General features: G+C 40.0%; 1 protein-coding gene across 1 annotated transcript in view; it reads right to left on the bottom strand.

Annotated features, from left to right (window-relative positions):
- Positions 1–15,703, bottom strand: part of LOC126278687 (cohesin subunit SA-2-like) — a 381,965-nt gene that overhangs the window by 348,838 nt on the left and 17,424 nt on the right. The window contains exons 4-5 of the mRNA XM_049978948.1: positions 12,664–12,871; positions 12,200–12,425 (exon numbers count right to left, since the gene is read on the bottom strand). Coding sequence (XP_049834905.1) covers positions 12,200–12,425; positions 12,664–12,871 — 434 coding nt within the window. The remainder of the gene's footprint in view (positions 1–12,199; positions 12,426–12,663; positions 12,872–15,703) is intronic.

The following is a 15,703-nucleotide window of genomic DNA, read 5'->3' as shown; positions in this document are numbered from 1 at the left end:
TTTGGCAATCCAATGGAAAGGTTCGGAAAGGCAAATGCCTCGTGAATTTTACCTGCCATCACATGTAGAGTCAACAGTGATGTACGGAGGAAGCAGTGGTTAGTGTATGGTCCTTCTTGTACTTTAGAAAACATTAAATGAAGAAGAATTTGAACATATTTTACAGTATTTTGTATCACGTACAGGAGAGGTACAGTTCAGAGACGATGACTTTGTCAGCATTACAATGTGCCTTGCCAGTAAACAGCATCTGTAAAGCAATGGTCAGTGGACAACATTCCTGAAATGGACTGGCTTGCTCAGAATCACGACCTGAATCCAATGGAATACCTCTGGAATGAATTAGAAAGTCAATTTTGCTAGAGAGCCCAGCATCCAACATCACTACCTTAAACTTTCTGGTAGATCAGAACCTCATGCTGGACCAAGGCTCAAATTCAGGACCTTCACCTTTCACAGGCAAGTGCTCTGTCAACTGAGCTACCCAAGCATGACTCAGGACCCATCCTCACAGGAGAGCTTCTGTGAAGTTTGGAATGTAGGAGATAAGGTACTGGTGGAAGTAAAGCTGTGTAAACAGGTTGTGAGTCATGTGTCATGCTTGGGTAGCTCAGTTGGCAAAACCACTTAATCACAAAAGGCGAAGGTCCGAAGTTCAAGTCTCCGTTCATCACTCAGTTTTAACATGCCAGGAAGTTTCACACCAGTGCACAATCTGCTCATCCTGAAAACATCCCCCAGGCCACCACGAAGCCATGTCTTTGCATAGCCTTCTTCCAATAGTGCTAGTCTTGCAAGTTTGCAGGAGAGCTTCTGTGAAGTCTGGAAGGTAGGAGATAAGGTACTGGCACAAGTAATGCTGTGAGGATGGATTGTGGGTTGTGTTTGGTTAGCTCAGTCGGTAGAGCTCTTGCCAGTGAAAAGTAAAGGTCCTGAATTTGAGCCTTGGTCCAGCATGAGGTTCAAGTTTCGATCCAGCACACAGTTTCAATATAAGCACACAATCCACTACAGAGTGAAAATCTCATTCTGGAAACATCCCCCAGGCTATGGCTAAGTCATGTTTCTGCATATTCTTTCTTCCAGGTCTGCTAATCCTGCAAGTTTCTGTGAAGTTTGGAAAGTAGGAGATGAGGTACTGGCAGAAGTAGAGCTGTGAAGACGGATTGTGAGTCATACTTGGGTAGCAAAGTTGGTAGACCACTTTTCCATGAAAGGCAGAGGCACACAGTTTTAATTTGCCAGGAAGTTTCCTGCCACACAATCCACTGCAGAGGAAAAATATCACCCTGGGATCGCTACCTTCTCTGGTTTTAATTCTTGAGAAAGAATGGCTGCTATAATTGAGGAACATACTCAAATACAAAAGGACGGGAAGAGTATGAAGACAGACACGAGTACATAGCCAAAACTTACGAAAAGCTGTATACCCTGAAAGGGCCAACTCTGAAGTTATTCTTAAGAATACAGCAATAAACTAGCATAGTTAATAATGTAAACCTGAATACTGCATTTGTGTTACCCGGTCTAGTGCCTTTTAGAAAATTTTTCTGTATGGAAGCAACAAAAACAACATTTTTTTTAAAACAATGTACCCCCTCCCACACCTCCTGCCCAAAGTGTTATGCCAAACATTAACATTTTCAAATGAGAACACAACTCCTGTAACAGAATGAACTGTTTTACAACAAATATCCATGGACTTAACGTCAATGGTAGTCCACTCAAGAAACTTCTTCTAGTGGCATTTTGGGGCCAATTAAGGTATGTGCAAAAGAGCTATTACTGTTATTAATATGGTCAGTCAAAGAAGTCACAAAAAACATTCACAATGTACAGGGTGTTTCAAAAATGACCGGTATATTTGAAACGGCAATTCAAACTAAACGAGCAGCAATAGAAATACACCGTTTGTTGCAATATGCTCGGGACAACAGTACATTTTTAGGCAGACAAACTTTCGAAATTACAGTAGTTACAATTGTCAACAACAGATGGCGCTGCGGTCTGGGAAACTCTATAGTACGATATTTTCCACATATCCACCATGCGTAGCAATAATATGGCGTAGTCTCTGAATGAAATTACCCGAAACCTTTGACAACGTGCCTGGCAGAATGGCTTCACATGCAGATGAGATGTACTGCTTCAGCTGTTCAATTGTTTCTGGATTCTGGCGGTACACCTGGTCTTTCAAGTGTCCCCACAGAAAGAAGTCACAGGGGTTCATGTCTGGCAAATAGGGACACCCATCCACGCCGCCTTCTGTATGTTTCGGATAGCCCAAAGCAATCACACGATCATCGAAATATTCATTCAGGAAATTAAAGACGTCGGCCGTGTGATGTGGCCGGACACCATCTTGCATAAACCACGAGGTGTTCGCAGTGTCGTCTAAGCAGTTTGTACCGCCACAAAGTCATGAAGAATGTCCAGATAGCGTGATGCAGTAATCGTTTCGATCTGAAAAATGGGCCAATGACTCCTTTGGAAGAAATGGTGGCCCAGACCAGTACTTTTTGAGGATGCAGGGACGATGGGACTGCAACATGTGGCTTTTCAGTTCCCCATATGCGCCAGTTCTGTCTATTGGCGAAGCCGTCCAGGTAAAATAAGCTTCGTCAGTAAACCAAATGCTGCCCACATGCATATCATCGTCATCAATCCTGTGCACTATATCGTTAGCGAATGTCTCTCGTGCAGCAATGGTAGCGGCGCTGAGGGGTTGCCGCGTTCGAATTTTGTATGGATAGAGGTGTAAACTCTGGCGCATGAGACGATACGTGGACGTTGGCGTCATTTGGACCGCAGCTGCAACACGCCGAACGGAAACCCGAGGCCGCTGTTGGATCACCTGCTGCACTAGCTGCGCGTTGCCCTCTCTGGTTGCCGTACGCAGTCGCCCTACGTTTCCAGCACGTTCATCCGTCATGTTCCCAGTCCGTTGAAATTTTTCAAACAGATCCTTTATTGTATCGCTTTTTGGTCCTCTGGTTACATTAAACCCCCGTTGAAAACTTTTGTCTTGTTGTAACAACACTGTGTTCTAGGCAGTGGAATTCCAAAACCAGAAAAATCCTCTGTTCTAAGGAATAAACCATGTTGTCCACAGCACACTTGCACATTGTGAACAGCACAAGCTTACAGCAGAAAGACGACGTACAGAATGGCGCACCCACAGACTGCGTTGTTTTCTATATCTTTCACATCACTTGCAGTGCCATCTGTTGTTGAAAATTGTAACTACTGTAATTTCGAAAGTTTGTCCGCCTGAAAATGTACTGTTGTCCCAAGCATATTGCAACAAACGGTGTATTTCTGTCGCTGCTCTTTTAGTTTTTATTGCCGTTTCAAATATACCGGTCATTTTTGAAACACCCTGTAGATACCAGTGATGAAATATTTCAAATACCACATGAGAAAAAAAATCACTGAATACACTTCTATAAAAGTATCACAGCAAATAAAGGAAACAGTATTAAAACACAAAGACAGTCACCATTTGTTGCTGAAGTAGAAATCTTTGTTTATGTTGCTAATTGACTTCAATTACTGCATGCTCATCATCAGTGCCACAGATAAAACAGGAATAACACAATCAGACTGCACTATAACACAACACCTTCCCAGCTATACAAGAAAGAACATACTGAACACATCGCTTGCATCACATACATAGTATTAAAGTCCACTGGACTCATAAATACAGGCAGTGAAAGGGCAATATTTGCACATATCAATGAACAGTACTCGTCGGACTGAAAGTTCAATTGCAACTGGGCTAGCTGCTTACAGGGAGCTATGCAGCTATGCCCATTGCCAACATTGGACACAAAAATGCCATCTTTTATGATTGTTATTACAAAAACTTTTATTAATGAGAATAAAAGACTTAACGATATATATAGTACATAATCTATGCATACATCAATAACCTCAAACATAAAAATCTGTAGGACTAACAGTAAACTAATAAAACTGACAGTGCTGATGGCTTCTGGGGCGTGTTTCAGGAACCTCATCCGAATGTATGTAGTGTAGAATGAACATAATATTGCAACCACTATACTGACATAAAATTAAAATAATTCCAACAAAACCAAAAGAATTGGGTTACACTGTTGTGCTCTTTGACACTAATTTTTATACTCACAATTCCGATTGGTTATATGACAGACAATGTTTAAAATACAATGTACAAATAAGTAATTGGATAGATAAAAAAATCTACTCAGCAAGCAGCAGCAGGAGAACACCCACACAAAAAGCTTCAACTTACACAAGCTTTTGGAGCCAGTGGCTCCTTCTTCTGGCTGAACTGGAGGGGAATGAAGAGGGGTTATTGAGACTGGAGAGGTTTAGGAAAATGGGTGCATAAAAATACAAAACACCTAGTAAAAACTTTTATAAGACCAAATTACAAATTTGTCACTATACACATTTAAGTAGAGTGACTGTACTCACATCTTCCAGCATTAGTTTTGACACTCATACAATTTTGAATGATGCATAAGAACCATGTAGATATACAAAATACCACCCAAAACCTTTTAAAATAGCACAGAAAATGCTTATAATCTTATTTAAATTAAGTGACACAGACATCATGTATTGCCATAACGCACTCTTGGTGTTTGAATCTGAAGAATGATTACTCCCTTTTACTGCAAATGAGACTTAGTCTACAATGTAACACTACAGTTTGTTTTATGAAATGATTCTTATCTAAACACAAGAGGAAACAGAGTGTACCTGTGTAAGTCCTTTCAAACACATTTAGTTCTCGCTTGGTGTTTTGCTGCAATGGCATGATATATGGGCATAGCCAATAGCAATCAAATGTGCCACAACATTAGATTTGTCCGCTGTGTCACTGATCGTGGAACTACAGAAGCCTTGTTCCAGTTTGTCCAACATAAACATACAGATTGGCCTGGCCTGCAAGCATGTGGCACACTGGATAGGAAGGGTATAGCTGCCAAATCTAATTTTGCAGCACATTTGATTTCTGCTGGATATGACCCCCACCCACACAATCTGCCATCACAAGTAAAATTGCTGCACAGAGGTGAAAAGAGAATACATCTCAATCCCCTTTAGGAGAAGGAGATATTCTGTAGTAAAAAGTCAGCCAGATATACACTGCTCAACATTCTCTGACACATCACCACTAGGAATTGTATGAGTATAAAAATTAATGCCAAAGGGCATAACAGTGTAGCCCAATACTTTTGTTTTTGCTGTAATTATTTCAGTGTTATGTCAATACAATGGTTGCAATACTATATTATAATATAGTCCATTCTACACAATGTACGTTCAGACGAAGTACCAAAAATACACCCAACAAGGTGTGAGCTCTGTCAGTTTTATGATTTTAGAATCAATCCTAGTACTAGTTAGCCTAGAAATCAAGCATGGGAAAAATTAAGTTGTCTAAAGATGCAGTGAATGGTCGATTTCAGTTTATTAGAAGAATTTTGGGAAAGTATGGTTCAACTGTACAGGAGACCGAAAACAGGATGCTAGTATGACCTATCCTTGAATACTGCTGAAGCGTTTTGAGATCCGTACCAGATCAGTTTAAAGGAAGACACTGAAGCAATTCTGAGGTGAGGTGCTAGATTTGTTACCAGCAAGTTGGAACAACATGCAAGTGTTAGAGAGATACCTCAGGAACTCAAATGGGAATTCCTCGAGCAAAGATAACATTCGTTTCAAGGAACGCTACTGAGAAAATTTAGAGAATCAGCTTTTGAAGCTGACTTCAGAGCAGTTCTACTGCCATCAATATACATTTTTATAAGGGCCATGAAGCTAAGTTACAAGAAATTAGAGTTTATATGGAGGCTTATGGACAGTCATCCCTTGCTCTGTTTGCAAGTGGAACAGGTAAGGAAATGGCTAGTAGTGGTACAGGGTACCCACCACCACACACCACATAGTGGCTTGCAGAGTATGTATGTAGATGTACTCCAGTAAAATAATTAATATAACATAGTACTGCATATTAGGTCACAACAATCAAGCAAATGCTGTCTGAAGATACAACAGCTCAAGAATGATGTGTAACAGAAAATGCTGTCTTGTGAAAGGCTCCCTAAGCAAGCAAATAAAAATTCTTTGGTTATATATCTTATTCAAAATGAGTTAAAGAGAACCTGATTTGTAAGTGAGGTCAAACAACTAGGTTCAAGAAATTTCTTTTATAGTTAAGTCCAAATTATACTGTTTCTTAGTTTAAGGTCAAATATAAGATGGCATTACACAAGGACTATGAGTCCCAACAAGGAAGCAGGAAGATTACAGGTTAATAACACTATTCAACAACGAGATCATTAGGTGAACAGCACAATCTCATACAAGACGAACTTAGCGAAACAAATCTGTCAAGTCTCTGCAAAGAAACAATCCCAGCATTTGTCTTTATCATTTAGAGAAAATACAGAAAACCCCCATACACTACAGATCTAAACAATATTCCTTCTGGCAGCAAGTGCAGCGCCTTAACCACTGCGGTATGAGTCGATACGTATCAGGCTTGCCGAACATATGTTATGTTTTACACAAAAGAGGTTTAGAATGCTATTATAGTACGTCTCAAATGGTGTTATAGTGCTGAATGTGAAAACTATGCTCAATGGACTTTTGTCTTTTTTATTGTTTAACTACTGTTTAACGTAACAGTCAACTACAAAATGGAAACATAAATAATGCATTAAAAGAGAGAACATTTATTAACACCCTAATCTGATCTGATTAAATAATTAAATATTGAACAGGCATATGTAAAATCACTGTTACTTCCATATTTCATTTTATCACTTAAGTGGAAAATGTGACACACAATAGTGGGAAGCGGTCATTTGATCCTTAATGAGATTTGCATTAAAAAATCCACAGTCAAAGTAAGGCCTTTGTTTTTTATATACTTACTTCAAAATTTTAACAATTTCAGATTATTGTTTTGGATACAAAACTTTGCAATTACACCTAGAAACTTGAACTGTTTAAAAGTTCCTAAAATTTCTTCCTTTATTTCATTTGTTTGTCTCTAAACATTAAAATGATACATTGAGCAGATTATTGGTATTTTTAGTCACATTTTCCACAGACTGCATTTACACACTTCTTACAGATGTCATTCATCTTACTTCCTTTGCACATTCCAATTCGACACTTCTTTTACTTTTCTTATTTGTCCAGCCCTACAACAGTCAGTGAGGGGAGTTCCTATTCAAGACCGGCGATGACTCTTGTCACATCGATTCACAGGAAGTTGCTCCCTGTTTATGGGGAGGACACAGTGTCTCGCAGCAGTATTCAGTGGTGGTTGCAGAGGTTTAAAGAAGGTGATTTCTCTCTACTGGACATTGCACGATGCGGTAGACCACCGACGGCAGTGAGTCATGTGAATAAGGAGACCATTGATCAAATAATCCAAAATGACAGATGTGTGATGACACGACAACCTGCTGAAATGACTCGTTAGTCATTGAGTAGTGTGGTATCACTGGTACAGTCACTAGGGTACAGAAAAATCTGTGTATGTTGGGTGCCTAGATTACTGACAAGAGAAATGAAAATGATGATGAAGAATGTGTGTGAGGGTCTCATTAATACCTTACTGAGAAGTGGAAACAGTGTTTTGACAGCATCATTACCCAGGATGAAACATGGTTGTTTTTGTCCAAATCTGGGAGCAAAACCCAATCCATGGAGTGGCGTCACCTGGTTTCCCCCTGGAGGAAGAAACCAAGACTTTCATGAACAGCATGCCGAAAGGTAGAGGCCTCCTTCTTCTGGGATCAGTGTGGGGTCATTTTCATTGACTTTTTGGAACCTGGCTCCACAATTAACTGGAACTGTCACTGTTTATCATTGGACAAGCTGCGACGTGCCATCAAGACCCACAGACCACAGCTTCAGGGTCAGCTCATCAGACCACACCATGACAATGCCAAACCCCATACAGCCCTTATGACACACAAGAAAATCCGAAAAATGGGTTGGAAAATTGTTCCTCATCCACCCTACAGTCCAGACTTGGCTCTGTCCGATTTTTACCTCTTTGGTCGTCTGAAGGCCCACCTGCATGCTAAAACATTTGATAGTAAGAAAAACCTTATTTCCTGTGTCAAGCGATGGTGTAAAAGTCAGTCCCCAGAATTTTATCAAAATGCATTTACATCACGGAAAGAACATTGGGCCAGATGTGTCAGAGCTGATGGAGGCTACATTGAGTAGGCTCAATGTATAGCTAAATGTTCCAAGTTCCCAAAATTTTCATTCTCCTCCTGCAAAAAATATAAAAAAATAGAGGCGACTGTGCAAAACTTTTTGAATGCCAGAAGGGCTCAATGTATAGCTAAATGAGCCAAAGGGCATTAAAAAATAACTCATGTTGGTACATTTTTTAATCATAACCTGTTATACCGATGGTTCAGTAGTATGCACACCAGTTCAGATCCAATAAGTTATGGTAAAAATCCACATCTGCATCAACTAATCTGCCATAATTTGGGGCATATTCCAAAAGAACAGTCAAAAAAGCGTGACAACCATGATCATAACTAACACTGCCGTGAGTGAAAAAAGAGAAAAGGAAGCTTCAACAATTGGAAATGAGGAAAATACAAAACTGAAAGGAGAGACTGGCCAGGTAATGAATCTTAAAGGCACTCCTCACAACACCTTCCATTTTGTCAGTGTCTCTTTCTAATCTCTCCCTCTCCCACTTTCTAAGTTTCACATAAACAGTCCTGGATACCTACACAGACTAACACTTCTACAACAAATGTGATTGCAGGGATATGGCTCAGCTGCATCCTATTAATATTTGCAGGATGAACCTTTCACCTGTGGAGTACACACTCTGATAGATTAAAATTGTGTCTGAACAATGGTGCTATAACTCGGACCCTTGTTTCGCCAGCAATGATCTTATCAGACATGAGTCAGCCTTTAAAGCTGCAGTTCTGCTGTATCTTCTTTCTCTAAACTACACAAAATTGCTTCTGCATACCTTGCTGAACCAGCTCTCTTAGAAGGATATCAAGGGGAAATGGCTTAGCCACACGTTGGTAACATTCTGGGGATTGACTTTTACACCATTGCTTGACACTGGAAATAAGGTCTTTCTTACAGAACGTTTTTCTCACAATGCAGCAGAGATTGCATCAATCCTTTGATGTTTTTGCGAAACTGTTCTCATAGGCTCACCATCCACATACTTCTCATGATTTGCCTTGTTAGCTTCAATTCCACCAGTATGTCTCCCCTATTTAATTTTACTAAAAATAAAATAAATTAAAGTTTGAAGGAAGAAAAGTGACCAGCTTATGAGCCAACTTACTTTCTTAACTTGTATGTGATCCCTGGAGCAGACTGTGTGTGTATGTGTAACATCCTTTATCAATGAATGTCAATATGGAGACCAACAATGTTACGCCACCGTTAACCTAAACAGCCCCGAAAAACAGATATGAACCTTTCCTCTGAAAGCCTTAGCCCCACAGAAGTATACGCCCTTTACAAAGGCCTCGCCTGTTGAACCAAACTCAAATTCAATCATGCATGACTTGTTAAAGACCTTCTCACCTTCTCCTGGTCCCTACAGCCAACCCTACCAATTGGGCTCAACCAAAGATCAATGTTGAACCCTGTCTAACTGTGCACACCTTCTTTCAATCGTGACCCACCACACTGTCCCTAAACCATGCCCTGCTAACTTTCCAGAATTTATTAACATTGAACCTTGCATTGCATCACCATCATTCCCCAAATCCCTCAAAACACAAGCTTATCCTACATCTGCACAAAGAACTGTAATCCACCACCAAAAAACTGATCCCGACATTACAATCCAACCTGCTTACAAAACTTCCACCACTGTTGTTTTGAACTGTAAGGATTACCTGGCAAAACAACTCTACAGCTGTCAGATTCATCCATCTACAAACCCTGCCACAGTGACCCCATTCCAGAAATCCAGAAGGATCTCTAGCCTCTCCTCAAATCCTTAGGCTCATCCCAGAACCCCTCCCCAGATTCCATCTCTCTCCTCAACTCTACCACTCCCTGCGCTCCAAACTTCTACATACTGCCTAAGTCCGTAAAGCCAACCAGCCAGGACACCCTGTTGTGGCCAGTTGCTGCGCCACTACTGACAGAATCCGTGCTCGCATACACCAAAATCTACAGCCTATTACCACAACCCACTGTTTTATATAGAAGATACCAACCATATTCTCCACTGCCTCTATAGAGTTCCTGTTCCTTTACCACATGGTGTCCTGCTTGTCGCTGCTGAGGCCACCTTCCTTTACACTAACAACCCTAACGTCTATGGCCTTTCCACTATTGAACACTAACTTTCCCAGCACATGACAGATTCCAAACTTACAACCTCTTTCCTAGTCATCATGACCAACTATATCCTCATCCACAATTACACCTCCTCTGAAGGCATGACACCCCCCCCCCCCCCCCCCCCGCTCACCTGGTCCTCCTCAACCCAACAAGCCATCTTCCTCGATGTTGACCTCCACCTCACAGATAGTACCTCTGTCCATTTCAAACCTACCAACCACCAGAACCCCATTTCAACAGGTGCCATACATTCCATACCAAGAAGTCCCTTCCATACAGCCTAACCATTCGTGGCCGTCGCATCTCTAGTGATGAGCAGTCTCAACCACCTACTCAAGTCCGATCACAAGCGTCACCCAACCTGTTAAAGACAGGGCTACCTGTGAAACCAGTCATGTAATCTACAAGCTAAGCTACAACCACTGGGCTGCATTCAACATGGGTATCACAACTAAACAGATGTCTGTCTGCATGAATGGCCAACAAATGGTGCCCAAGAAACAGCAGGACCACCCAGTTGCTGAGCATGCTGCCCCTGCCCAACACAAAGTTCTTCATTTCAATGACTGCTTCACAGCCTGAGCCATCCAGTTCCTACCTAACAAACCAGCTTTTCTGGAACTGTGCATGTGGGAACTCTCCCTTCATTATATCCTAAATTCCCACAACCCTCCCAGCCTTTACCCACCTAGCCCCTTCCCCATTCCCATTCCAGCACCACACAGCACTCTATTTCACCAGCTCATCAACAGTCCTTTTACTTCTCTCTTCTGCCCTGTCCCCCTTCTAACATCCCACCTGCACCTAGCTTCCCTACCCTCTCTCTACCTTATCCTTGTATGCGCTCACAAGCAGCACTTTACCTTCCCCCACCCTACCCTGCTATCGCTCCTCCTCCACATCCCAGCCTCCTCCTTACCTCCACCACTCAGATTGCTTCTCCTATTGTACACTGCTGCCCGCAATCTGGCATCGGCAGACAGAGATCGTGGTTGTGTGTGTGTGTGTGTGTGTGTGTGTGTGTGTGTGTGTGTGTGTGTGTGTGTGTGAGAGAGAGAGAGAGAGAGAGAGAGAGAGAGAGAGAGAGAATTTCCACCTGAAATGGATCCTGCATCATGGCCTTCAAGCTTGAGTTTTTCAAAGAAGGATGCATGGTGACCTAATGTCCTTCACAGGAGTTACTTCCAAATGGCTCCAAACAAGTAAGAGAAACCTCATCCAAATCAGTGGATCACAGGCTCTAATGTCTCCTTGTCAGCCTCAGCCTAGACATTGTCTAAAGAACGAATCTTTTGTTCTGCAGAACATGGTTGCGACCCTACCCGACAGTTTAAAGTGTGTGTTGAATTGGTACTCATTCGGAAAACAACAGCTATGCTGTGGTAAAGCCCCTGACATTTTAGCTGCATTACTTTTAAGTGATGATGAATAGAGGATTAAATAACTGTTTGCACAAAAATTTACCGAAATTGCACAAAATATAAAACAACAACACAATACAAACACCTAAATCTAATCACTATTTTTTTTACCCCGATAAAGGGATAGTTTAGTTCTTAAATCATTTATATATATCTGAAGCCAACAATAAATAATTGTATTATTACATAATATAAACAAAAGTGGCTATCAAATCACTATAGCTTACTTGTACATTTAATAAGCTGCTCACATGTTGAGCAATTTATATCAATTTCCTAAATTACCAAATGTTATGGAAGTCATGTTCCAGTTTTAGCATGAATTTTATATGCGTAAGTACATGTACGTATGCCACTGTCCTGGATACAATAGATTCATATAACAATCACTGCACTGTTTAACATACCTCAGTCTATGAACTACAATGGCACCAAACAGGAACCAAACCATATTCTGTAGTTCTTGCATATTGTCTTCAAGCTCATTGAGATTCGACTCAAGTAAATCTAGCCGTGCTATTGCAATTTCATCAGAATCATTTGTTTTCTCTTTATCCCATTGGCCCTGAATTTCATTCATGTTTGTTTCAACCTCATGTGCTACTTGCAGAAGTATTGTTAACAGATTTAGACCTGCAAAAGAAATTTACTTAACACATCTGTAAAATGATAATATTACACATTGAGTAATTAAGTAATAACCTTTTCACAGTTAAATAATTATCTGATTGAAAGGAAAGATGATTTAACATAACAAATATGTAATAAAATCACAGAAAAAATGATTTCCATAAACCAATGTTTCAGTACAATGTGCTAAATTGTTTTTAAACATATTTATAGTGACAGAGAATACATTCAAAGAGCCAACCTGCTAAAGTGCTGGCATGCCTAAAGCCTCTAATTCGGCTCACTGAAAGCTTAGCCAAGAAAGAACAAATATTTTGTATGAGACAACCATCATACAAGATGGAATTCTGACATTGTTTCACAAGGAGATGTATAAATTCAGAATAGCTGTTGCAAGTCTTCTTTACTTTTCTCTCTTTCCCCATCAATGGAAATTCTATGTTGTTTCTCTGCAAGGAAAAGATTCATCATTTTCTAAACACATTTGAACAAAATTATCATACATGCAATTAAAAAAGAGAAAACAAGAACACCAATTGTATGCTGATTTTTCCTGAATCACATAGCACACAAGAAGCTACATAAATCTGTACACTTCTCCCTAGGTGGGGTGGAACATAGACAGTTGTTATTTATACTGAAATTGTCAGCTTAAGTGAATAGAATTAACATAACAATGTACTGCTAAGACAAATTGAAAATAAGCTAAGTTTCCACTAGATCATAGAACAGCTAATGTCTCTTTATTCAGTTACTGACTTACAAACATGTTGCTATGCGACTACTATGATCTGAAGATGTTCTGTATGTGAATTGCACTGGTTATTACTCTAAAAAGTGAGGCATTAGACTGCATAAGATACATTTCAATAATTCTGTTTTTGAGGTTTCTCCACATTAGACTTAGCTGTCATGAGCCCTCTTCAATGAGCACAGTACATTGAAAATAAAATAAATTCTTTGAATTCCCCATAGTAATACGTTAAGCATAAATTAAGAAACAAATGAGAAATAGAATACATTATAAAAAAGCACACACCCTACTTCTGCAGCACAGAACATTATTTAACTGAATAAACACTACAGATATACAGTTCATTCCACCTTTTATGGCTCTTCTGAGTTAGTGAAGGTCGTAGAGGCTGCTCTTGGATACTGCCTCTAAAGAGAGTTATAGAAACTTGGCAACACCCACTGAACTTCTTCAGTCAATGATTCTGACTATCACTCATTGACATCATTTTAACAGGTGCTTTTCCAAAACAATGCAAAGTTTCAATGGAACATCGAACAAAGTACTCAACAGTCTCCCTAAGATACACTGAAAATTGTTTAACCCTTTACCTACCATTGGGCCTCAGAAGGCCATCTATAATGTTTAATATCTTCCCTATAAGTAACTACACATTTTGTTTTAATGAAATTTTATGACTTTTTCTAATTTGTTAAGTTAGTCATAATTTTGGAAAAAAATTTACCTATGGCTTTGTGTTAAAGTGTTGGTACACATTTTCTCCCGGTATATGCCTCACTGGCCTGAGCGTTTAGAAGCAATTTTTCAATGAGATGTCCACCTGCACAGTGTCTGTAATGTAATTTGCCATTGTTGACTCACACTGTTATCCTTTCAGTGTTCAACAGTCCTCCTTGTGATAACTGCATACTGATTTTGGTGCATTATTTCAAAACAGCTGCCTGTTCTATAAACTGAAAATACTACGGAGAAGAGGACTATCAGATGAGGAGATAAGGGAATTGTTGGAGCAGTATTTTGATTCTGAAAAGCCACCTGGTGAATGTGAAACTTCCAGTGATGATGCTAATGAGGTAGATGTCACTGAAAACTCAAAACTACATGAAAGTTGACTGTTACATAGTTGTCTTCAAATGGGAATGAAATATGGGCAACAGATCCTCAAGTGGGAATTTCTGGTAGGCAGAGCAAAAAGGATGTATTGAAACAAGACCAGGGACCTACAAGTTACATGATTAGGAATTGTGATAATGAAGAATCTTGATTTCTGCTGTTCTTTTATGTACCTCTCATTTACAAACTGTGTATGTGAACCAACAAGAAAAGTTGAATCATTTACAAGGACTGGGTGGATATAGATATGCATGAAATGAAAAAGATTATTGGTTTCTGATCCTGACTGGAGTCTACAAGTTAAGAAACGAAGATATCAGTCAGGTTTGGAGTGCTGAGAATGGCCAACTGCTGTTCCATGAAATTATGTTTTGCAACTGCTTCCATGCTTATTCTGTGGGTATTGTACTTTGACAATTCAGCAGCCCAATGTGAACACATGTCAAGCGACAAATTGGAACCAGTCAGAGAAGTTTTTGAGATGAGGGAAATTACCCTAAGGGATACCTACATTCCAGGATGGTGCATGACCGTGGCTGAACAGCTGGTCAAATTTAGTGGTCACTGTCCATTTCAACACAACATGCCATCAAAACCTGGTAGATAACGGAATAAAGTTATGTATAATTTGTGACAGATTGTGTGTATTCCGGAAAGGAGGAAGGAACCAGAGCTGTGTGACTTGGAGAGAATATTGTGAAAACCCTGGTGATTGAACATGAGAAATCTGGACATAATGTCACTTGTGGTAATATTTGTACGTCTCTTGATTTAACTCTTTATTTGTTATCAAAAGATCTGACACCATCCGAAAAAACAAATGTGAGCTGCCTACTGATTTTATTACACCAACAGGACATGAAGTATACTTTACATTATTTGGTTTTACCAGATGTGATGATAGCCGCTTATGTTCCTGATCAAAAACAAAGTTGTTACCATTCTTAGCTCTCTTCATGATCAACCAAAGGTGTCATCATCCCGATCAAGCAACCTGAAATTATAATGGCATCCAATGCCAAAAACAGTGGCACTGGAACCATGAACCCTAAGATGCAATACTACAGTGTGAAGAGAGAAACAATGAACTGACCATTGGCGGTCTTCTTCAACACGATCAGTGCAAAGTGTAATGGACGCATACCTAATTTGGATAAAGCTGGCTGCAAATAAAAAAAATGAGACGTCGGACTTTTTTCATCGATTTGGGAAAGCAACTAGCAGGGGTAAAGAAGTAATGAATTCATTAGTAGTGCCAGACCCAGGGAGGGCAGAGAATCCACCAGCTAAGAAAAAGAGAAGATGTGCATATTGTGTAGAGAAGAAAATATAGGAAAGTCAAATAACACTTAATAAGTGCATCACACCAGTATGCCATGAACATTCTTCTACTGTCTACAGGCCTTGCAACAAG

Source organism: Schistocerca gregaria, chromosome 6, assembly GCF_023897955.1.
Source record: "Schistocerca gregaria isolate iqSchGreg1 chromosome 6, iqSchGreg1.2, whole genome shotgun sequence".
Taxonomy (NCBI): Eukaryota; Metazoa; Arthropoda; class Insecta; order Orthoptera; family Acrididae; genus Schistocerca; species Schistocerca gregaria.
This window is presented reverse-complemented; position numbering and strand designations above follow the sequence as displayed.